The 20125-nt window shown below is 37.7% G+C and overlaps 1 protein-coding gene across 2 annotated transcripts in view; it reads left to right on the forward strand.

The window, feature by feature from the left end:
* KCNN2 (potassium calcium-activated channel subfamily N member 2) overlaps window positions 1-20125 on the forward strand; it is a gene marked incomplete at both ends in the record, with an annotated part of 72019 nt that overhangs the window by 11739 nt on the left and 40155 nt on the right. For both annotated transcript variants that reach the window (XM_082012899.1, XM_082012900.1), the window contains one exon: window positions 9729-10147. In XM_082012899.1, coding sequence (XP_081869025.1) covers window positions 9729-10147 — 419 coding nt within the window. The remainder of the gene's footprint in view (window positions 1-9728; window positions 10148-20125) is intronic.

Raw genomic sequence — 20125 nt, forward strand, 5'->3', positions numbered from 1 at the left:
ATATGAATAGACATTTGCCTACCTCCCAGCAGCGGAATGGGATGCAGCGGAGCAAGATGAGAAATGTAGCAGTGTGGCTGTAAGCTGGCAGACCATTCTTTTCCCCTGCCATTTGGCACTTGGAAGGAAAATAAAAAAGATGAACAAGTTTTTTATATGCAGCCTGTGATCAGAGATGTCAGCTCATCCAAAATTATTAATTCCTGCATTTCACCTGTGACTTCTGTATGTGTGTTGTGGCTGATATCACCCTGTGTTAACTGCAGAACATCAGACTTTTTGCTGCCATGGGCTGTCCCTTTGAGCATCATGGTTGTGAAAATAAAGCTTTCTAAAACATCTTGGATAGCAATTTTATGTTCAAACCATGGAAGATAAGGGGGTTGGCAGCACTCAGTGAAAACTTTTAGCATGTATTTGCTTTGCAAACTTCTTAAAGAAAACAGTAGCTTTGAGGACAGAGCATCTTTTACCTGAGAGAGTGGCTGCAAACTAGGCAGATTTGATGAAGCCGCAACATTCAAATAATTAATGGGACAGCAACAAGAACTGTGTATGCTAAGGGGTGTTTGACAGAATATGCTGGGATTTGGGTTTTTGGGGAGGTGTTTTCTTTTTTTTTTCCTTCCCTGAGGAAGCAGCTGCAGTCATAATTAGTAGTGATCAAGTAAAACAGTATTTTACCCATAAAGAAATACAGGTAAATACCTGTAAAGAAACTTATCTATGTTTATTTAATCTGATGTTGAAAGTTGCCTTTCTTAAAGATATTTTAACTTAATCTTTGAAGCAGTTTGAAGACTACATCTGCTGTATGGTTTAGCCAGAAGCCCACTTTAGGCCTTCAGGAGTAACAGGTACTAACTAAATAGCTGCTTTATTGCTGCTTCCTCACAGTTTTACTCACCAGGGTGAATTACAGAAGCAGTTCTTGCATGACTATGTTTATTAGGATTTTTAAATACACAAGTACATCTCACTCCACTCTGCTGCTCTTGCTGCCCAGTTCTTAGTTTCCCTTATTTAAGTGGTCAAGCTTTAGGACAACGCTTAAATACTTAGATTTTGCATTTCTGTGTTGGGGGTTATTTTAAACGTATCCTTAAATGAAGTTCCCAGTTTAACTGTGTTTCTGAGACAGTAAAAACACTACAGGGACTTATAATTCCTGTGGTGCTGATGCGTATTCACCCACTGTCAGTTAAATAAAAATGGACCCAGTTTAAAAGCAAACATACAAACTTTCCCAAATACCTGGCATATTTATGTCATAAGTAAACTAAAGGCTGAACTCAGAAGACAGATTCTTGTATATATGATGTGTTGGTACCAGTCATTGCCTAAAAACATGTTCCTAAGTTTAGAGTCATTGGTGTACTACTTTGGCAGAATGAATGAATTAGCTCATTTTATCTAGCTTCAGATTTGGTGTTTCTTCCTTTAACTTCTGTTTCCCCTATTCACTTGCAAAAATATTGCCAATTTATTCAGAAAATACATTCTTTTTTTTAAGAAGAATTTTTTAAGGTTCCAGTTTTCCTAGGAGTAATGAAGCTGATCATCCCTGAAGAGAGTGATGCTTCTTGTGCATTGGGAACAGTGGCAGATGGCAGCCGTTTTGGGAAATGGCATTTTTTTGTGCAGTGATCTGTAGAACAAATTATTTTTAGTACTGAATGAAGAAAAACAAACCCAAAAAGGAAGAATTATAAAATAATAATTTTAAATTAACAGCATCAAAATATTGAAAAGTAGATAGTTCTCCCCAGTGAGTTTTGCTTCTGCAAGAAGGTTGTAGAATCAGAGTTAGGTTTTTTCCTGAGGTATTTGAAATGGGGAAAAATGTAACACAGACCACTAGGTGTCTTTTAAAAAACGCTCCAAAAATTAGTTCTCTAAAATAGCACAGTTATTTTGTGGGAAGATATGCTGCGTTCTTCTTATATGAAGTTTTGGAACGGCTGCTTCAGTGCAAAACAAAATTCATCCCTAATTTTGAAACCGGTGTTTCCATCCCTGTACTGTCAAGATCAATGCAGTAGTTGTAGCAGACCTAGAAGACCAGAAGTTTTTAAAGACTTTTTTGCTGTTGATGTTTTGGGGGTTATTTTATTAGCATGGTAATTTGTTCAGTGTAGTCATTTGTTTATATTTGTGAAAGTGCAAAGGGAACGTAAGCAATTAATTCACAATTTCTTTGCAACTTCCCCTTTTAGATGTAATAAAGCCGGTGTAGCTCGTGTCCTGCTGCGCTCTCTTAGCAGGGAGAGTGAGCTAGAGCAGGCCAGTATCTTTTTCATTCCATCACTGTCAATCGTATGAAGCCACTATTCTGGGTTGCTCTGGGTCACCCAGTGTATTCTCTAGTAAATACATCTGTTATGTAGTAACGCACATGGCCTTTTTATTTTCTTTGTTATTTCTTCCCTGCTTTTTAAATAACAGAATAGTAAATAGTATAAAACAGGATTAATGCTGGTTTAGTGAACTGGTCCCGTTTTCCCTTTTTGCATGTTTATGCAGGAGACTGATCTTTCTCAGCTGTTCTTTCTCTGTTATTTTTCTTGCACTTAAGCAATATTCAGAGCTCCTTCTGTAAGTCATGCTCCTTCTGTGTCTGCTTGGAGAACATTTTTGACTGTCAACCCCAGCCACAAGAGCTTTTGGGAACTGCTGGTGCTGGATGGAAGCCTTCTACATGTGGTAACTTAGGGAGCTTATTCTCATTGTGTTTTAAGCAGCTGGAGGGGCAGAGATCTGAAGCTTTGGTTCAATGAAGTAGCTGTTAAATTAAGAATATTGTTAAACTGAAGACATACCTGACATGGACATTGATCTTGTAGAAGCTCCTGATTCAATCGGTTTAATTCAGTCACTTACTGGTGGGTCTACTGAGTATCTCAAATGAATATAGTAACCCTGAGTGGTGGGCTTTTATTTCTGGACCACTGATTCGGTTCAAAGGTTCATAGAAATTCATATAGCTAAATATCTCCCTGTTGATTACAGATCTGAGGAAACTCAGCTGTGATTGTTCCAGCAAGAGTCCAAACTAAATTAAATTATGAGATTGTCTTGTGAATACCTTTTTAATAATGAAAGTGAAAAATATTTTATTTTTATATTAATTTTTAATAATCCCTTTTTATTAATAATAAAAAGTTAATTATCTAATTCTTTTGATTTTGCTGTATAGTTATAAGCTTCTGATGATTTCTTAGTTTGATGCGTAATTATGCTTTTCTCAGGGCGTTCTTCTCCATAGCAAATCTTGATGTCTTGGAATGACCTTTTTTACTCCTTTATAGTCCTTGGTTTTCAATTCTTAACACTGTTACCTCCATGGAAAGTTAATGGGTAGAAAGAATGGCGTTTTTAGGAGCATCTCACCTTCTTTGAGTCTCTGAACCATGTACATATATATGGCGAGACCTATATGAAAAGAAATTATGTATTTCCCAGCAGTTGCTGAGTGCTATAATGGTCTTTTGGCATTGTAGGCTGCCAGGGGGTTAAGCTATTTCACAGTTGTTTGAGGTGAAAGTTAGAGCTGAAAGTCTGGCCAGTACCATTTAAAAATATTGAGCAGTGCCTCTGAATACCTTTGGAGCGAGAAAGCTAAAAAGAATACTGTCAGTATGTGATTTAAAACAGAAGGGAAATATGGGTAGCTGGAATTTAACTTTGTGTGCTTAGGCAGAATTTAACCCTATGTTAGTTTATGTGATCATAAATGTCCTTTTCTTTGTAAAAAACCTCGTAGAGTATTCGGAGTAGTTTTTTGATGATGATCTGAGGGACAGAGATTAAAACAAGACATAGAAATACCTGAAAAGTGCATTGTTTAACACATATTTGTCTTCTGAAATGGTTGTTGTTATGTGTGGTCTTTCAGAGTAACTAAGATGTATTATTCAGATGTATTTAATCTGAAGTTTTTGATGCTGCGCATCTGAAAATACGGTTCACAAAGAGTATAAATGGTCTGAGCCGCTTTTACACATCCCTTCCTGAGATGGTAAGGTTTAAATTCAGTCTTTGACAGAGGTGTTTTGAGCCTGCTTAGACACCAGCACACATTAACATGAAGTTTGCTTTATGTGCATTGACGTACACAGTGTTTATGGCAAAATATCAATACCTATGAAAAACTCATTTTGTGCAGAGATGCCAAATTTAAATTTTAAAATTTAAATAATTTTTATGCCGAAGCTACGTATCAGACTTCTGCAATTCTCTGTTTAAATTGGCGTTTTTAGAACTGGGAGGGTGCATGCAGGTATATGCATGCATAAGTGACAGAGCAGTCTAGCTTCCCCATTTGAATGAACTAAATATGTTTCATGTGGTAGACAGCTATATCCACAAAACTTTGTGGATAAATTGCTAATGACCTACTAGAAAGTTTGGTTTTAACTCTGGATGTGGGAAACATTCTGGAAAACATAAGATAGCCAAGACCTCATGCAATTTTGCAAAAAACGTATTCTTTGTTTTCTGTGCTTTGCATGCAGAAGGTGCTTGATGCCTCACGACTTTACGTATGACTTAAGCCCACTAATATCTCTGCTCTGTGACATTGCATTTAGGACGAGGAATACAGCAGCCCTCAGGAACTCATGCAGGCTCTCCAAGGTCAAGGGCAGGCTTTTGGACAACTTGCAGACCATTTGATTAGGTGCCTTCTGATCATAGAAGGAGGTCTTTTTCATCCCCTGGTTAGGGGGAACTGTGTTAAAGGCTTGAGATGTCTACCCCCACCACCATATGGTTTTAGATCATTTGTACTTAATGGAGTGCTGTAGGGCAATAACTTGGCTGTTTGGAGTAGTGAGACAAAAGCAGTATCTTCTTCCTCTCTGACTACCGTAGTGGTCTTTTTGGTTGTATAAATGATATTTTGGGGCTACAAACTATAGAAAAATGTCTGGTCAAAAATTTTCATAGATCAGCAACCCCAGAGGCTATATTTGAATCAGAGGCTACTCTGAATCATAGTCCCATTGTTTGTTTTTTTTTTATAAGGTTTAAATGACTCCAGTATTTAGCCATTTTAAATTTTGGATTTTTAAATTAAACTATTGCAACAGTATGTTTATGAGTACAGCTGATTCCTCTTCTGCAAAGAATGCTTCCAAGAGTACAGCTGATGCTACTTTATCACTGTTTATTGCTTCCTTTTTAATCCTGCGCTAACATATCCCCACAGTATTACAGCAGGGTAGTGATACAGTTTTCGTTTGTTCTTGTACCTGGATTATAAAGACATTTTTAGAAAATGGCTCGTTTCCTTGTTTGTTGCATTCACCAACGTAGCCTGCCGTGAATCTGTTCTGATATACTAATGATTTACAAAGTTAATTTATCTTCTTTTGTTTTAAGTAACTTCAGGGAGTCTCTGATCGAAGTTGTCTTTGTGTGTAATCTGTCTCGTTTGAATGTGTTTCTCTTTTTGTCATCTGATGTTATACAAATTTAACAAAGTGTTATGTAAATATACACATACCTATATAAATATCTATGATATGATATTTATTTTTATATTTTTACTGTGTGGAATTACAAATATCAAGTTTATTTGCAGTTAAAAGGTTGATTTATGTGTTACTTTTGCATACATCATGCTGGAAATTCATTACCTAATTTCAGGTAAAAATAACTTTAAAATTTTTCTTATAGAGTGCAGATTAATAAGGGTGTATGAGAGTTCTGTATTTGAACAACCTTGCAGAACATTGACGAAGTACTTGCATTAGCTTTCAACACTGAATAATTATAAGAAATTTGAAGCTACGAACAGGCATAACATCTTTGACCTTGACTGGAGTCTGGCCTTCTCTGTGGAGTGCAGGACTCAATTCTCTTCCAATTTTTTCTCACTCTTTTATTATGTTCTCTTTTTATCACGAGCATCATTCTCCATTCAAATGAGGAGTAATATCTTGAAAAAGCAGCTGGGAGGGCGTGTATCTACTCTTAAAATTGTGCTGTTCAGCTTTTCTTTCTCTTCATTCATTTACTTTCCTCATTTTCTGGATAGGAAATGTATCCAGCCAAGCACGCAGGCACACACAAATACCTCTCTATCTTCCAAATTAAAAGTGAAACTTGCATTTAATAGATTGCATAATCGCCGGTATATAAAATGTACATGAAATCCTGTACTGATTTCTATGTAATTTCGGTATGTCCCAATTTAATTGTTACTCACAGCCTGTTTTAGGGGCCTATATGTGTTCCAGGGTTTGATACCCATCAAAATTTGAATTTAGAGACACAGAGTTGTAAGGAAATTTTCTTCATAAATGTGATTTTTGTACTGGATCTGTGGTCCTTTGTGGCTTCTGGTGTTTCCTACCTTCTGTGTTTTCACCTCCTAAATCTCATTATATTACAGCTGAAGATATTATCACTTTGAATTATTATTTTCCTTAGAAGAAATAGGCACAGCTGAGGTCAAGGGAAATTGATAGGGATCTTCCGTGTCTGCAAACATAACGCATTCCACTGAGCACTACTGAGAAACTTCCTTCTTTTGTAGTATGTTAGGATTTCCTCTGCTGACAGGTGAATATGTTATCAAGTATGTATTCCATAAGAATATTTTAAGGTCTTTTAAAAACTCAGAGATTAAATAACATTTTATTCTATGAAAATTGTAAGATCAAATTTGAATGTCTAAGTTTAACTCAACATTCTTCTATTCTTATCTTTTAAATTTAATCAGTCCTTAAGGTATCATTTTTCTTGAATTGCCTTTCTGCATACAGAATTCATTTTGAAATCTTCGAAGATGGTAGTTAAAAAGGGAGGATAAAACACCATTGCTTTTTTCCAGCAGATTTTGCAACCTTAAAAGAAATTTATAAACAGTTTGATATGTATTTGGTATGTATCTGAGAATTTAAATATTTAACACTTTTGTTAATTCATTCTTTTATTCAGAAACCCACACAGCATTTGGAAGATTTTATATTATCTACCTCTTTTTCAGTCAAGCTGCTTACTATTCATCTGTATTCTGTGTGTTCTAAATAGCCGGACCTCTTCATAACTGACGTACCACTTCTGTGATTTGACTGACTGCATTTACAGGCTAATCAAAAGAATCAAATGCACTTGAGCCTTAGCGTACATTGAAATTTTGGCCCTACATACCAAATAGTATATTTCCTAAGTGCAGACCAGCACTTTTGTGGTAATACCTGCTTGCACAACATACATGTGTGCATACATACATTGGCCTTCCAGTATCAATATGCATATCTAGTACGCAAAGTTTGCAGAATGACCACAGGTAACAGAAAATGTATGTGCTCATGTTGCGTACAGTAAGTTCACTGAGTGTGTTTCTTTAGCTTAATTCAACACTATTTGTGTTTCTTTGTTTTTAACAGTATTGCAGTGGAAGCAAGAACTATATGTAAGTGTGGTGGCTGACCTTGGCCAGCTGACAGATGCCTACCCAGCCACTCTCTCACTCTCCCTCCTCAACAAGACAAGGAGAGAAGATGAGATGAAAAAGTTCATGAATTGAGATAAAGATGGGGAGATCCCTTGTCAGTTACCGGCACCAGCAAAACAGGCTCAACTTGGTGAAAATTAATTTAATTTATTGCCAGTTAAAGGTAGAGTAGGATGGTGAGAAACAAACACAAAAACACCTTGCCCCATTCCCTCTTCCCAGGCTAAACATCTCTCCTTCATTCCCAGTTCCTCTGTCTTCTCCCCCATGAGTAGCACAGGAGATATGGGGAATGGGAGTCTGTCTGTGACAGTTCCTCTCTGTTGCTCAGTCCTCCTCACTCTTTTCCACTGCTCCGATGTGGGTCCTTTCCATGGTCTGCAGCCCTTTGGGCTAAACCTGGTCCAGCATGGGTCCTCCATGGACATAAGCCCCAGCATGGGCTTTCTGCAGGTGGCAGTTCCTTAAGGAAATATCCACCTTGCTCTGGCATGGGGTTCTCCATAGGCTGCAGTGTAGGCATCTGGTCCAGCGTGGTCCCCTCCATGGGCTTCAGGGAAATCTCTGTTCCAGGGCTGGAGCACCAACTTCCCTTTCTTCTTTTCTGACCTTAGCATTTCCAGGGTTGTTTCTCACACTTTTTTCCCTTACTCCTCACTGCCCAGGCAGTGTTCTGCCCTTTCTTAAGTATTCTTTCACAGAAGCACCACCAGCTTCACTGATGAGTTCAGCTATGTCCTGCAGTGGCTCCACTGCAGAGCAGCCCCGACCTCTTCTCGCAGCCACCACTGGTGCAGCCCCACCAGTACCAAAAGCTTGTCACCAAACACCCAATACAGTAGATGGAGGGAAAGGACATAAAGGGATGAAAAACAGGTCCAAAAATACAGAAATTTGTTTCGTTTTGTTTCTTACTGTGGTTAACTGCTTTGTTTCTTTTAGTAGCAGTTCAACTACAGTAAAGTTAATTTATGGTTATCACTTTCCTAAACAAATGACTGGAGCAATTTTCTGAAAGACAGAGTGAATGTATTGGGAGGAGGATGTAGATTGTGTTTTCGATCTCTAAAAAACATATACAGGGAGATCAGCCTCGTATTTTGAAACTCTTCAAAGATGGAAAGGGGCAAAGAGCAGTGCAGATGAGTAATTGTTTTACACAATCCTACAGTGTGTAACGTGCTGAATATGCTTTTATTGCATTAAGGAAGGCATTCTTTGTGTACTTTTCCTTCTCACCCATTCTTTTTGAATAATGTGATTTTAAAAATCCTTCAAAAGTATTTTTATTTCCTCTTACTTATTTACTGAACAACCTTGTTTAGATTTGGGCTATGGTTGAAGTGATGAGAAGGTCTTTTCCTGTCTCTGAGATTGTATCTTCTTTGTCATTACGGGCTATGTTCCTTTTTGAAAGGTTGCTTATTTGCAACTTCTTGCATACTGCTACTTTCTACTAGTGAGCAATACTGTTTGATTAAGTGTTTATTTAGTATATCATCAGGAACAACATTTACTGAACACTGTGAAATGTTTCAGTACCTTTGTTCCTGGATGGCAAACTGAAGGCCTTGACTCTGCAAGAACCAATATGTGCATTTAATTTTCAGGTACTAGTAGACATCACCTGGCTGCCTGGCCTACTCTGATACTTGCCAGCTTTTGCTTTTCAGGTTTTCACCATGAGATATCTTTTTGAGTCTGTGTGCAGTTTCTCATGTAGCTTTGCATTCTACATAGATCTGTATTGATGCCTGCAGCTTGAAGAAAGCTTGGATAGTTCTACAGAAGCTGTAATATATCCCTGGCTGAAGCATGGATGTGCTCTAGGCCAGGGTTAACATTGCATCTGAGAAAGTATTTTCAATTTGTAATTTAAATATCCAGTCTGAAAACACTTTATTAAATTTTTCTCAATTTTATGAACTTAGAGTAAGCAATTGATTTTGAAGGGACAAGGCTTAATAGGTCAGAAATTTTATCAGAAATGGCAATTAAGGAAAATATGAGGAATTCTTAGTAAATAATATGTGAAAATTCAGTTTCATGTACAGTTTTAAAAATAGTGCATGAAAAATTCTTTTTGTCTTAACCAGTTATGTTTCACTTCATAGTGATGTAGTAATGTCATTTTCTGAAATGGCATACTTATTTTCTTTTTAGTGGTCATTGGCAGCTCTGAAAACTATGGTATTTTAAAATGGAATTATAACAAAGTTTGTTAATGACATACTAAAGTTAATCTTATATTTTATTATTTCAGTTGTTCATGGTGGACAATGGAGCAGATGACTGGAGAATAGCCATGACTTATGAGCGTATTTTCTTTATCTGCTTGGAAATACTGGTGTGTGCTATACATCCCATACCTGGGAACTATACATTCACATGGACAGCTCGGCTCGCCTTTTCTTACGCTCCATCCACAACAACAGCTGATGTGGATATTATTTTATCTATACCAATGTTCTTAAGACTATATCTTATTGCCAGAGTTATGCTTTTGCATAGCAAACTTTTCACTGATGCCTCATCTAGAAGCATTGGAGCATTAAATAAGATAAACTTCAATACCCGTTTTGTTATGAAGACTCTAATGACAATATGTCCAGGAACTGTACTGTTGGTTTTTAGTATCTCATTATGGATAATTGCTGCATGGACTGTCCGAGCTTGTGAAAGGTAAGGTTGTTCTGTTTGTTTAGTTCTGTCTGTCTGTCTGTCTATTTTTCTCTCTTGTTTTGCCTCTGCAGTTGTGGATTCAGGGGACCCAAATATTTAATGGAATAGAGCTTCTAAGTCCTTGATATTTCGAGTGTTGGTTGGGTTGTATTATGTGTCACAGACTGTCAGGAATGCTTTTCCTTTTAATCTGAAGGACTTCTGCGGAGAGCTTTGTGCCATGCTGTTTACTGTAGCATTGCGATTTGATTTCAGTGTTTTGATACAACTTTAGGTATGTTTGCTAAAACACAGCAGACAAATACTATGAAATACCTTTAAGAGTAGTTGTTGATATTCTGCACTGATATCAGCTTTCATTTATTTTGTTTGTAACTTAAATTTATTGAGGATAAGGTAGATAAACTAGTCATGTAAAATTCCAGTGGAAAATGCTTTGTTTTTTTTTAATTTGAGTTTTATTGTCCTGTACAAAAAGAAAAGTGCAAACTCCTGTAGGGGAGTTGGCAAGATCAAAAAAGGGGAACAGGCAGAACAATTAAAGTAATATAACTCTATTTTCTTCCCCTAAAATCAGAAAAAGTGCATTTGAGAGGCAGACTTTCATTCATTTCAGATAGTTTTCCAACCTCCCTCTCCCACAGAGTTCAGTGTAGGTGCAGAATAAATGGCAATCAGTGCTGACAGCTTGAAATTTGATTTCCTAAACATAGCTTTAACAAAAAAGAACTGAGCTTCTCATTGGATAGGATTGCTTAGGAATATGAGATAGGTTAACTCTAGGGAGACAAATAGGATGATTTTCAATGAAAGATTTAATGCCTGGGACAGCTCTTCGATCCTATAATGAATTTCTCCTTATTTAAGCTGGAAGATCTTCAATATATTTAAGGTATTTCTGCTCCTGGTTGTTAACCATTTCATTTTTCCTCTTCCTTTCCATGTCTGCCCATTTTAGAAGCAGTTTAGGGAAGTTAGTTGTGACACATAGCTGGTTTAAGGCAGCAGTAAATTGCACATCAACTTGTATGGTTATATTACTTTTGGAAGTTACTCCTTGCATTACTTCTCAATTTGTTACAAAGAAAAATAGCTGATCATATAAACTGAGTGTAGAGATCATGTTGGTGTTGTGGTGTTTATTGCTGAAACTGCCAGAATTGTGGAATGTAGTTTGTTACAGTAAATGCTTTGTGTTGATGTCATTTCCTTATGTTATGGCAAGACTAATCATTTAAGAATGGTCTGAAAATGCCATGTCAATAGTGACATAATAACAGTTTCAAAATATTCCCCATAGTGGGAGCAGACGGAGCGCTCTACATATCGACTCAATCTATAATAGTTATATTTTAATAAGCATGTCCTCCTTTCATATGTAACTGACTTCTGCAAAGCCTCTCCTCTTTGTCTCACATTCTTCACCTCTGTTCCCACCAGTTTTCTTTCAACAGAATTACTGCTCAGGAATTCCTGAGTGTCTACTCAGGCATTTCCCAAATTGTCACTTGTGAAGTGGCTCTGAGTAACTTCAGCATCCATTGCTGTCATTGTTTTACATATCAGTGGTTAATAAACTGTATTATTATTATTAATAAGTATCATTAAAGTAATTGTGTTATCAACTTTTTAGTAGATGCATATTCAAACTAAACTTATAAAACTTGGGCCTTTCGTAGTGAAAATTACTGAAAAAGAACTGAGGCACTTCTGCATCACTGTGACCCTGGGAAGAAGCATATTTGTTTGGTCAGGTACACTGAACTCAGGGTTGCAAACAAGGCTGAATTTTCATCAACTCCCTGCTAAACTAGTAATGGATTTTGCATATTTTAACTTGCTGTTGCTGTCCTTGAAGTGACTGTAATGGTTTGGACAGTAAGCTGGATAGCAATTGTCTGATTCCTCTAAAACTGAAACAAAACACAACTAAAAGCAAGTTAAATATAGAAGTGAGTATTAGATTAATATGTCTCTAGCATAATTACCTTCTGTCAGTGGAGTCTGGTCCAAGATTATGTTCCTTCACATTTAACAAAATTGTTAATTTTAATTTTTCAGAACACTAAAAGGGATATATTTTGGCTTTAGGAATTACATACTTGTGTCATTCATGCTAGCTGCACAGCCAATTTTCCTGTTTTACCTCAGATTTTCCCTTGAGGGAATATGTAGGTATTTTGCCAAATGAATGATGCTGGCTCTGCATTCCAGTTACTAATTAGTCCACCAAAAACCTGTAGATCCATAGCCCACAGAGAAGTACATTTAAAAAAAAAGGCGCTCAGAAGAAAACCCCAAAACCCCACACATAGGAATGCTCTTAACACTCTGCCATCTGAAGCGAAGTATCACGTTTTGTATAGCTGGAGACAGATGAAATAGCCATTTGTCATGGGAAAGGACAAATATGCCTACTGAATCCATTCTGTGCTGTGTAGAGGTCATAGTCCTCAGAAGATGTTTCTTGAGATTTTAATGTCTTTGATTTGCTCAATAGTTAAAAATTTAGTTTACACAGATAAAATACATTTCTTTCATCTGCTCTTAAGTTGATTTTTTTTCTGTTTTAACTAGAGATTTATTTAAAATTAATTTGAATTTTGAATTTAAAATCAAAATTAAACTAGATTTATTTGTTGCAATAGGCTATTTCATGTACAGAAAATGATCCTGAAGATAAATGTTATCATTAGAAGGAGGATTTGCTGTTTTGCTTGACACTACACATGAAATCCTAATGAATTTTGATACATATAGCAGAAATTCGGAATTAGGCAGCAGTCTGGTGGCTGTTTTTTTGGTGAGGGGGGATTTACATGAATGAAATTTGATGGTGTTAAATGGTTCTTAGCATCACTCTGGCACCAAGCTCTTTAATTTGTGTTGTACAGTACTTCTACATAAAGCTTTGCACTAGCGGTTTTAGTGTTTATCCAGTTTATTAAATCAAGAGCTGGCCATCCAAATTGGAACAAGATGATGGTGATAAGATTTAATGGATTAAAATATTAAAATTTTGGAATGGAGATGAAGCATTCTCATGCTAGTCCATGTCCTTGGTGAGGGGGGAAATTGCAGTAGGCAATGTCCTTACTGTGAAGTTGTGCGTGCTCAGCAAAAGCTGTTGCTGCTGAACAACAGCTTGATTTTGAGACTTGTTCTATGAGAAGTCAGACTTTTCTCATTGCAGGCTGTCCTGGCAATAGGAAGGCAGATTTGGAAGCACTGCATTTCATAGCGAGGAAGGTAACATGAAAGAGCATCATTACCTATCTCTCTAAGGAAAACCCTATAGAGACAGGTTATGGGTTGAGGCAGGTGAGTTGGCCGTCTGAATAAAGACTTCACTGCTTTAATGGTCATCTGACTGATCACTTGGTATACACTGAACTAAGGCAGGACATGTGTCTTTCTCCGTGCCTTAATGGCTGTATTGTTAGCTCCCAGAATGCTAATTATAGCAAGTGACACTTTGGGTTGGTGAGCAAGGTATTTTCCAGGATTGCAGTTTAAGGTCATCCATGAGGGCAGAATGTGGTACAGATAATGATGGTGGACAGCCAGCTGAGTATAAACGGGTTGCTAGGGCTGCTGAGTAATATGGCTGAGGGAGTTTAGGAGGGAAAGGTAGGGAAAGCACGGAAATGTGGCTGCATACACAATGCCAGAAACACATGCCTTTTTATTGCTCAGGTTTTAATGTCTGTTTTGATGGGAAGATTACATTACATAGGTTTTAATATCTGCCTTTTCATTGCAAGAATCAGTATATTGCTGTCTGCCAGACATGGGCTTCATAATGAAAACATAAATTTTTTATTAGGTCTAACTCAATACATGTTTGTGTTATAACAACTCTGAGGCATGTGATCTAGAACACTTATGAATATGTTACTTTCATATATGAATTATGAGCTCTGTAAGCAGATTACTTTTTGCAGTCTCCCATACTGATCTTGTGACTGAAATAGCTCTGTGCATGGTCATCAGTTGTTTACAGCAGTTAAAATAGAAATATTTGGTTTCTCAACAAAAAAAATGTTAATATGCATAGCATTATGTCATTGAAAAATCTGACAGATTTGCTTCACTCTTCTGGAGAAGACCTGTCTCTGCAGTGAGACGTGTGCTGCTTTTCTAGGTTATGTAGAAGGTAGTCACTCTTGTTGATCTTTTTTTTTCCTGTGCAAAGGAAGAAAGAATGTTGCCTTCTGAATGCATACATTGCTATAACGTGCCCATGTATCCGGGCAATATGAGCTACATGTGCCCGCATTACACTATTGAACATCCCAGAACAGCTCATATCACATGCCCAGAGTTACTGTGGATTTACAGCAGCAGAACTGAGAACAGAAGTGGAGCTTCTGCTTCCCCAGAGAGCACATTTTTGGCATCATTTTTTGTTCTGTTTGTACCTCTAACTTCTGTCAGTGAAGTCAGTTCAGACTGAGTGGTTTGTTTAGTCAGCATTTCTGCCTCCCATCAGCTCCTGCTTTGTATTCTTTCCTTGAACATATGAACAAACAATGAAAAACAAAGAAAAATCCATCTGTGTGTGAAGGTGAAATCCTCTCTTCTCTTCTCTTCTCTTCTCTTCTCTTCTCTTCTCTTCTCTTCTCTTCTCTTCTCTTCTCTTCTCTTCTCTTCTCTTCTCTTCTCTTCTCTTCTCTTCTCTTCTCTTCTCTTCTCTTCTCTTCCCCTTCCCCTTCCCCTTCCCCTTCCCCTTCCCCTTCCCCTTCCCCTTCCCCTTCCCCTTCCCCTTCCCCTTCCCCTTCCCCTTCCCCTTCCCCTTCCCCTTCCCCTTCCCCTTCCCCTTCCCCTTCCCCTTCCCCTTCCCCTTCCCCTTCCCCTTCCCCTTCCCCTTCCCCTTCCCCTTCCCCTTCCCCTTCCCCTTCCCCTTCCCCTTCCCCTTCCCTTTTTTCTACAATAAATAAAGATCTGTCTTAATTCTTAATTCTTGGAAATATAATGCCATCACAAAGCTTCCAGTAAGCAGCTCACACATGACAATGGCTAGGCAAATGTTAAGGATTAATTTGATACAAGCAGATGGATGCACCAAGACTTTCAGTTGTAATTCATGCAATAAAAAATGTTTCTTAGCTATCTAATTTCTTCACAGTGTATGTTTGAGTTCTTTGGTTGGCTTGAGGACCATATGAGAGGTTGTACACTGCACGTATAATCCCAAGGCCACGCTCCACTGGAAACTGCCTTTAGCTGTCTCCACAGTGCCAGTGTGAAGATTCTTGCTAGTAATTAAAAAACCAAACAAACCAAGCTTGGGTATTTAGTTTTGAACCTATTTTTAGCCCCAAAAACTCAGAGGCAATGACATATTGTTTTTATTTTTTCTAGCTAATATGTCTAGTGACTGTTAATCAGATCAAATAATGTTTGTGTGTTGACACTGATGGCTGTTTATCACAGTTCTTTACCTTCTCTTCGCTCACTGAAACAAAAATGTGCTACTTGCAGTCAGGTTTCTCCAGTGGTGGCAAAAGTTAACTGTTAAATATTCAACACAACAGTGATCAAAGATGACCCATCATCATCTTGACTTGAATCTGTGCAATGAATGAAAGATTCTGTGCTTTCTAGTCTTAATTCCTGGTTTTGCAGACTGAGTGTAGATTAACTGTAAATGTTAGGTTACTCTTTTTATAATATTTACATCTCAAAGCAACTCATGACTAAAACCAGATATAACTGGTTGCATTTAGGTTGCAAATGTTACCAATAGACATCAGATATATTGTTTTATCAAACAACAAAAGCAACAACAGAGTCTATCACAGAAGTATATCAGTGGATGTCTGATATACATAACCCAGATCCAAAAAAGACAAATTGATCCAAATAAAAAATTGGTTTGCTAGATGTATCCAGAAGGCTTAATAGCTAAGTGATATGTTCTTCAGCTGCCTGAAGACAAAACAGTTCATGTATGTTTAATGGAGGAAGCAGAGGCACCTATTCTAGTGCACGCAGAATTTGATTGCTATTCTTTTAAATTCATATTTTCCTTCCCTTTGGAACAGTGCAGTTTGTGTATTCTCAGCAAGAGAATTTTGGGAATACACATAAGAACATATTCTTCAGTTTGTTTGGATTTATAGAATTAGCCTTATAGTTATGGAAAGTAGCAATAACTGGTGCAGTAACTCGGTGGATATAGTCATTCCTTCACAAAAATTTATCAAGCCAAGATAGATTGGTGTTCCTCTAGTCCAAAAATAGCAAAGCCAACTCAGAGGTAGGGAGTGCAAAAGACAAAAAGTTAAAAAACAAGCACAAAAAAAAATCTCCTTTCTTACTTTAAAAAGATCTTATATCTGTTTCTCAGGGTCATCTAACTGGAGCATGAAAACTTTTTTTTAGGTTAAATTCCCTTTTATTTACAAAGAAATTTTACGTAAGACAGTTGTGTGAGAACAGAATGAAGTGGAAAAGCTCATGTTCAAGGTCTCATAAGAATGGTGAGCAAAGTGAAATCTACTAACGCAAAAGTCTGAAGAGACTGAGAATACCTACAAGGAGTAGGTATACTTGCTTCCACAGACAAAATACCTTTTTTTTCTTTCTAATTAGTCTTGAATTTGTAAAACACAATTTGGGGAATGAACTTTCTTCTGTTCAGCAAGAATGGTTGTACCCACTCCAAATTCTTTCAGGTAAGAGAGCAATTTATGGAAATTTTTCAATCACAATTTCCTTACTGGATCCAAGGATACATACTCTGGTCCTTGTGTTTTTAAATGCATTGGTTCATTTTTTTTCCTCCCCATTTTAACCAACACTTTAAACTATTCAGAATATTTTGCTTCAAAAGGAATCAATACTACTTGCCATAATACCTTAAAAGCAGTCGTTAGAAAATATGATCATACTGAAGCAGAAATCAATTTCTTACCACTTCAAAATATGATTTATTGCTCCGGTAGCTTAATGTATTTGAAAAATGCACCCTGAAATGGGGATTTAGTTTTTTCTACTGGTTTTCTTTTGCTTCTGCATCTGGATATAAGGCCACAGTGAGGAGTTTGTATCATGGTTGTCACTTTGGTGATAATAAATGGGTGATATGCTAAATGAACTCTGACCTTAGACATTAAAGAATTCCTTTTCTTGGGAATTTACAATTCAGTCCTAAAAATCAAGTCTATAAGGTCAGTTGCAGGAGTGTGGGAGGAATTGCACAGTTTAAAGAAATTAGTTGTTATGTGGAGGGAAACATCAGGAGATGTTTTTAAAATATTATATATGTTCTTTATTTTCCTTTTCCGTGCTCCTCCCCCTTTTAATTAGTTGTCTTGATACATTCAGGGTTTTTTTGCCTGGGTAGTTTTTTGCCTTGAAAAGTTCAAAATTGGCTATAGTTTTTGCTACAGCTTTTCTTGAGGTGGTAGGTGATTTGCAGCAAATAGGTAATAAGTATCACAGAGACACGGCACTAGCGGCCAGCCTATGCTTAGAACTTCTGCTTAGCGATATAGCTCTGCTATATCCCTATGCAGTTAACTTATATATGGGGAGTACAGCTCGCCACACAAATCGATACTACCGGTAGGTCCCATAGCTTTACATATTTACAGGTTGCTTTCGTTTTTACCATGTAATTTGGTACTGTTTTGTTTATGCAGAACTGAAAAAGCCTTATATTAAAATTGCCTATTTGAAGGATCCCCAACAGTGTTTCCTTCAGTACTGCTCAGTTATGTACACAAGCCCATAATCCTTATGAAAACATTTGATATTTAAACCTGCAACGAAGTTTAACATCAATTACAGAGAGCCTTAATTTTATGTCATGCTGCAGACCAATGCCCTGTAAGTGGAGAGGTGCCGTCACCAGCCCTTCCAGAATGTTCTTGAGATACGATGTCAGTGTCGAGTTTAGAAATCCAGTGTTGATCTGGATTGCTGCCTCTAAGCCATCGATGCTGCAGGAAATGGGCACTGCCAAACCGGAGTAATGCGCACGGCAAGACTTACCTTGATGTGACACCCTTGACGTGACACCCGTGGGGTCAGCCTGCGAGACAGGCACTGCCGCTTGTCGCGTGCAGCTCTGCCTGAAGAGTCAGACCAACAGTTGCACCGGCGCCAGCTTGTGCCCCTTTTTCCTCCATCGTTGTCAGTGGGGTGTGTCTGTCTTTGCTCGGATCTCGGTGTTCTCAGATGTGCAGCACCCGATAAGCAACGAATTTGGAGTTAGGGCCATGATGCGTGGCTTACTTTCTTAATCTTTTAACTGTGCAAGTGTTGCTGTGTGTTATCAGCTCCATTCATGCTTCCAGAAACAGTGGTGTTACACTACTTCAGAGCTTGTAGGCTGATCAATCAAGAACATTCCTGAATTAGAAAATAGAATGTGAATCTACTTGCAGGTTTTTTTCTCTAAAACAGAGTGATATCCAATATTATTTTCAAGCCTTGTTCTGTGTTAAATGAAATCCATTGGCAAAATTCCTAAGAGTTTCCACAAAAGTGGCTCACTGAATGTTAATGAATGTTAGTGGCAAACTGAAGCTATCAGTACAATGTGAATTGGACAAGTATCTCAAACTACTTAAGTTGCAAGCCTCTGGGTCAGGGGCCATTTTTGTTCTGTGTTTGCACACTGCTTAGTACAGTGGTATCTGAGAATAATGCATATATATGATATTGCAGTACTAATAAATGTAATAATTTCCAGTGAGGAAAAAAGGGAGCTCAAGTCTTCTGAAAAGGTATGTTCAGATGAAGATAAATGCCGTCATGTGTTGATGTAGCAGCTTAAGACGAAGTGTTCAGTTTTGATTGATGCTGATGATGCTGACAGCTTGCGTTGAGAACACTGGCCAGGCAGGAGTGATGCCCTGCTAGCTGGCTTGTTTTCCCTGCTGCCTGAAGTGGAGTAGGCTGAGGTGAGAGTCTCTGTAGTCTCACTATGTCCATGTCAGTCTGGTGGTGAGACCTTAAAATTCACCATCTAGGAGGGTCAGTCAACTCCTATTAGGTGTGTGCAAGCACTGCACACAAGCACTATGCTGCAAACATACATTGGGTTGAGTTAGAACGGCCTGGCACTATACTGGGGTCTATAATTTCTTTTGTGGCGTCTGTGACACGGTGGTTACGTGTATCTTGACAGCAAAAGAGACCAGTCTCTGATCACTGGGAAGGTTCAATGAAGGCAAAAAATATTCCAAATGTCCCAGAGTAGCAGCCACGTGAATAAAAAAAGAGCAGAAACAGTAAGAGATGGTGTCACTGCCATGGGGCTACAGCCTGGTTTGGAAGCTGGTACAAAATCTGTGACCTTTGATGACAGAGCTAAAACGATTGCATCCTGACCCCATAATCATGCAAATCATGACAAGTTGTTGGGAGGAGCCTTGGCTACAAACTTAAGACAGTTGTAGGGACTTGTGTACAGGTTTGAAAATAGGTTTTGCAATGCTAGGAAATAGGGATGCATGGTAGAAAAAAATCTGCAACTACTGTTACTGGCATCAGGGTGCATGAAAAGCAATGTTATCATCACCTCGGGATATCTATCTCAGTACATGTGATCTCATTTGTGTGAGAGAGAAACGGAGAGGGTGAGATGTCTGGCAATAACTACAAATAAAACTTGGGGTTTTTTTTTTATTGTTATTTTTGAAAGATTTATTTATTCCATTAATTCACTAAATATTTACAAATAACATTGACTTGCAAAAGACTACTTGCAGGGAGAAAATAGCCGTAGAAACCAGTGTATTCTGTCTTTGAAACAATAAAACATATTGTAAACAAGAATAAACAAGAAATGACAGAATGATTAAAGATGTAACTGTAGGACAGAAGATTTTTATTAATATTAATGTAGTCTTCTTTTATAATCATGATCACCTAGAAGTGTAAACAAATGATTCACTTAATATGAACTGAATGGGATTCATATTGTGGGTATGCCAGGACTGCAGGATTGTGTCCCAGTCTTGG

The sequence above is a fragment of the Phaethon aethereus genome (genome assembly GCF_964289735.1).
Source record: "Phaethon aethereus genome assembly, chromosome: Z".
Taxonomy (NCBI): Eukaryota; Metazoa; Chordata; class Aves; order Phaethontiformes; family Phaethontidae; genus Phaethon; species Phaethon aethereus.